Source organism: Phalangium opilio, unplaced genomic scaffold (genome assembly GCF_054372755.1).
Source record: "Phalangium opilio isolate 3A_F unplaced genomic scaffold, DU_Popi_V2 ptg000329l_1, whole genome shotgun sequence".
NCBI classification, from domain to species: Eukaryota; Metazoa; Arthropoda; class Arachnida; order Opiliones; family Phalangiidae; genus Phalangium; species Phalangium opilio.
In genome coordinates, this window is record NW_028324226.1 from 9,560,286 (window position 1) to 9,564,062 (window position 3,777).

The 3,777-nt window shown below is 38.8% G+C and overlaps 1 protein-coding gene across 1 annotated transcript; it reads right to left on the reverse strand.

Moving 5' to 3' along the window:
• Positions 1 to 1,523: 1,523 nt before the first annotated feature.
• LOC149610736 (uncharacterized) lies at positions 1,524 to 3,548 on the reverse strand. The gene is made up of 2 exons (XM_089858812.1): positions 3,530 to 3,548; positions 1,524 to 3,422 (listed from the first exon to the last, which is right to left on the reverse strand). Exon 2 carries the CDS (start codon positions 3,128 to 3,130, stop codon positions 2,315 to 2,317), a length of 816 nt encoding a protein of 271 aa, XP_089714938.1. The 5' UTR covers positions 3,131 to 3,422; positions 3,530 to 3,548; the 3' UTR covers positions 1,524 to 2,314.
• Between the last annotated feature and the right edge of the window lie 229 nt (positions 3,549 to 3,777).

Below are 3,777 nucleotides of genomic sequence, written 5' to 3' on the forward strand. Positions count from 1 at the left end.
ATGGTCTTTAAGGGGAAGTAACGCAAATTGGCAACTGCTTCTTTAAGTAGTTCGAACTTCGAAGCCTACCTTTCATTTTAGTGTCCGATAACTTCAAGTGGTGACCCTGAGTACGGACGCTGTATTTCACGTAAGCGTTGAACGTGTTGGGTTTCGCATCATCACGAAGTACAGCTCCAGATCCTGTTGCAACTTGCAAACCAGCCATGATACTTGCTTGCTGATCCGCTTTCAAGTTGGCAAATTCGTAGATGTTAAACTGTGGATGATCACGAGAGTAGAGCAAGTGGCATTTCTTGGAACTTTCAAAATCGGTGACAGTGACACCAGGCCAACTTTCTTCGTCGTAGATACAGGTTTCAAGAAGACTTTCAGATCTCGCATTGAATAGTTGTCCAATTTTTGCATCCCGTCCGAAAGCCAAACGACTATTCACTTTAAGTGACATACTTATTTTTACGACGTAATCTGCAAAAAATGGGTTGAAATTATATTGGCAAGCTTTTTGACCCACAAATATTAATTTAAAAAGAATTTTCAGGTTCAGACCGTCGGGTTCAACCTTAGGGGTGTGCGGGTACTTGAAACTCGTCAAGGGTCGGGCTTAACTTTTCAAACTACCCGAAGATATACAGGTACAGAAAATGTTTGGTCCTACTACCCGTGTCAAGTTCAAACTGGTTTTCTTGTTATTCGCAGGTTGTAAACAAGAAAGGAGGGAGGAAAAACTAGGTGGGACACCCTCCTCCCCCAGTTAAAATTCCAAGGACAACATACACTTTTTTTATTCAGTATGTGAAACCATGTGAAGAGGTTAAATTTATTTCACCTAAACTAAGCACCCTGTGACAGTATCATCCAGATAAATATTGGAATTTGAAAATTTTCCCAGGCAGCGTGGGACCCGTCTGCGCCCTTATTTCATTATAAAAAAAATTCTAGGTTGAAACAAGGATTTTTAACTTAATTTGAATGATTGTCGCCAATTTTAAACATTTTACCCCATAGTTATTGCTTGTAACTTTTAAAACCAGACTGGTACATGACAACCACATTCAACTAACCATAATTTGATGGATTCCTGAAAAATATTCGGGTTCCCGCCCACATACCCAGCAAGCAATTCTTGATTACCCGAAACCGATTAGAAATCCAAAAATCAACATCCGCACACCCCTACTAATCAGGTCATGAAATCCTTCTAATTGAAGGCGGTTGTGATAACTGTTTCCACGGATAACTTGCTTTAGGCCGATTTCCTCCCATCGGACCGCAATTCCATTCAACCGTACCCAAAATTCTGATTTCTCATTCACCCGAAACCACATTGGGTTTCAGGCTAAGAGAAGTAATGTAAGAGATTCGGTTTAGCAGACGACACTAAAGTAATGGCGGCACAGTGCTTCTTGTTTTTAAGACTAGTTAAATGCTAATTATTTTGAAATAAGGTACAACTTATTTTTCCAATATTTTCCCTTTTATATTTAAAGACACTAGTGTAGTCAGCGAATCCAGGGTTATAAAAGTATCCCGTTTTCTCATTTGTATATTAGATTTCATGGGGTGACGACGTGTGACGAGTACCATCATAAGCCAATCATTCTCTTAAAGCGATGTACAATCCACTATTTAGGGGCGTGTCAATAAATATATTTTGAAGTAGTGGTACTTCTATTTCTTGGAGTAGTGATTTGGAAATGTCAAGAGACTGTAAGCGTGGAAAGCCTTGGCGGATAGATTCAAGGGGAATTCTAACGCATTCATAATGCTACGAAATTCACGCATGCCCAGTAGCGCTCTGTTTGATGAAGGAAAGCCTTATATAAGCAACGCCCTTACATAACGGATTGTACATCCTCTTAAGTCTAATATGCTTCTAGTACCATGAATATATAGAAAATCTAGTGTCACTCTATAATAATTGTTGAACATCATTTTTCTAGCCAGTGAAACATTAAAACAAGGAAAACCGATTTAATGAAAATTATGAATAACACACTCAACAGTTAAGAATACCAATAAAAGTTCAACATATCGATATTACCTTTCTTTCAGTATCTTGGATGCTCTTTTGCCCTTCGACGGTTATCAAATACTCCAGGTAATCTTTGAGAGCATCATTATAAGGTGTTATAGCATTATTTTTCAGGAAACTGGAAAACTTGGCACTGATTCTCATGATTATCTTCTGCTCTTCTTCTAATTTCAAGCTTCTATTTTCCAAATCATCGATAACCTTTTGAACACTTTCTTGACGATCCTCCTTGTTGTCAATTTCCTCTTGAACAGTCGAGTCTAATATTTCAGTGTAGACCTACTTGTTCTCATAGTAGATGTGCATGTGCTTCTCAAAATGGCAGCCACAATGGTGACAGTAGTCATCAATAATGGCTTTACAGCTTCTTAGTGCAGGGTTGTTTACCAGTTCGGATGTGACATTCGTAAGGTAGCAATGAGCGTGGCAAACTTGCTTGTAGTTAATTTTCTGAATACCGTCTTTTGTGTGAAGTTCGTAGCACTCTGGGGCAGCGCATACGGTTCTCGGGTAATTAAATGCCACTGGCTCTAAATCCACGACCGGTACGTAAAGTTGCTTCTTTAATTGTACGATGTCGTCACCAGCCCTCTGGATTTTGTCCTTCTGATCTTGTACCATTGAAATGTTTAACTGAATATTTTGAGTTATATCCCCCAGTGGTTTAGATAAAGCCTTAATTAATCTTCTGCCTTCATTAAGGGATATTGTATCTCGATCAGAGTGTGGTTCCAGTCCGACGATGTGTTTCATCAATCTTTCGCATTCAGATACAGACCTTTCCCAGCTTAATGAAAAATTCTCTCTATAATCATCGTCAAATTCGACATCATTTTTCATGGCTACCAAGAATTGATAAGCTTCGTTATCGAGACAGTAAATTCTCTCGTGGCTCAAAGGTTCTTTGTCTTTGATTTTTTTTAACAGCTGCTTGAGCGGAGGTATTGAGTTTCCTGGACGGTAGAAAGTACTTCTAGCGTTGGTGAAAACGAAGACTATATTTTCGCTCGCGCTTTTGTGCAAATGAGAGGTAAGTTCTTGAATGCAGAACCGAAAGAAGATTGAAAGACGGCAGTTAGTAGGCTTCAGCAGCATAAGGACTCCGTGAATACTGGAGTAATGGGAGATGAATTGCAAAATGTTTTCGAAGTTCTTGGCATCTTGCTTGATACCCCTGGTATCTCCGATTCCGGGTGTATCGACAATTCTGACGACTCGGTTTATCGACTGAAAGCTGTAGCATTTTCAAGATTGCGTCTTACTAGCTCCAGTTTCTTCGGCCTCGTTGTCATCATGTCCCACTTGAATGGTCTTTTCTTCACAGTATTTATCAGCGCGTTAGTATTGCGAAAACACTTCACGGTATAAATAGGTAAAACCAGCCAGGCTAGAAAATAAAGGGAGAGTGCCATTTTAAAGGGATAGTCTATAAAATACTGTTGCAACATCAAAAAAACTTTCTTATTACAATCTTGAATCATTTTGACTATTTACATGATTTTTGTTGTGATTACTTGCTAGTTGTTCCCTAATAAAGCGTGATAGTTTGTTTTTAAAAAATATTTTTACTTTTGAGACTATTTATAATGAAAGATTAAAACTAACCTTTTCACCACACTGCCTTTTCAAGGGCGTTGTTACTTTTTCGGGGCCCTTCTCTTCCGTGGCCTTCCAGGGTTATACGCGGGATTTCCTTTACGACTATTTGGAGTCTAAAATAGAGACGTTTCAATAGTATATAT

Coding starts and splice junctions, on each gene's coding strand:
- LOC149610736 (XM_089858812.1), bottom strand. CDS start 3,130: ATGCTGCTGAAGCCTACTAACTGCCGTCTTTCAATCTTCTTTCGGTTC.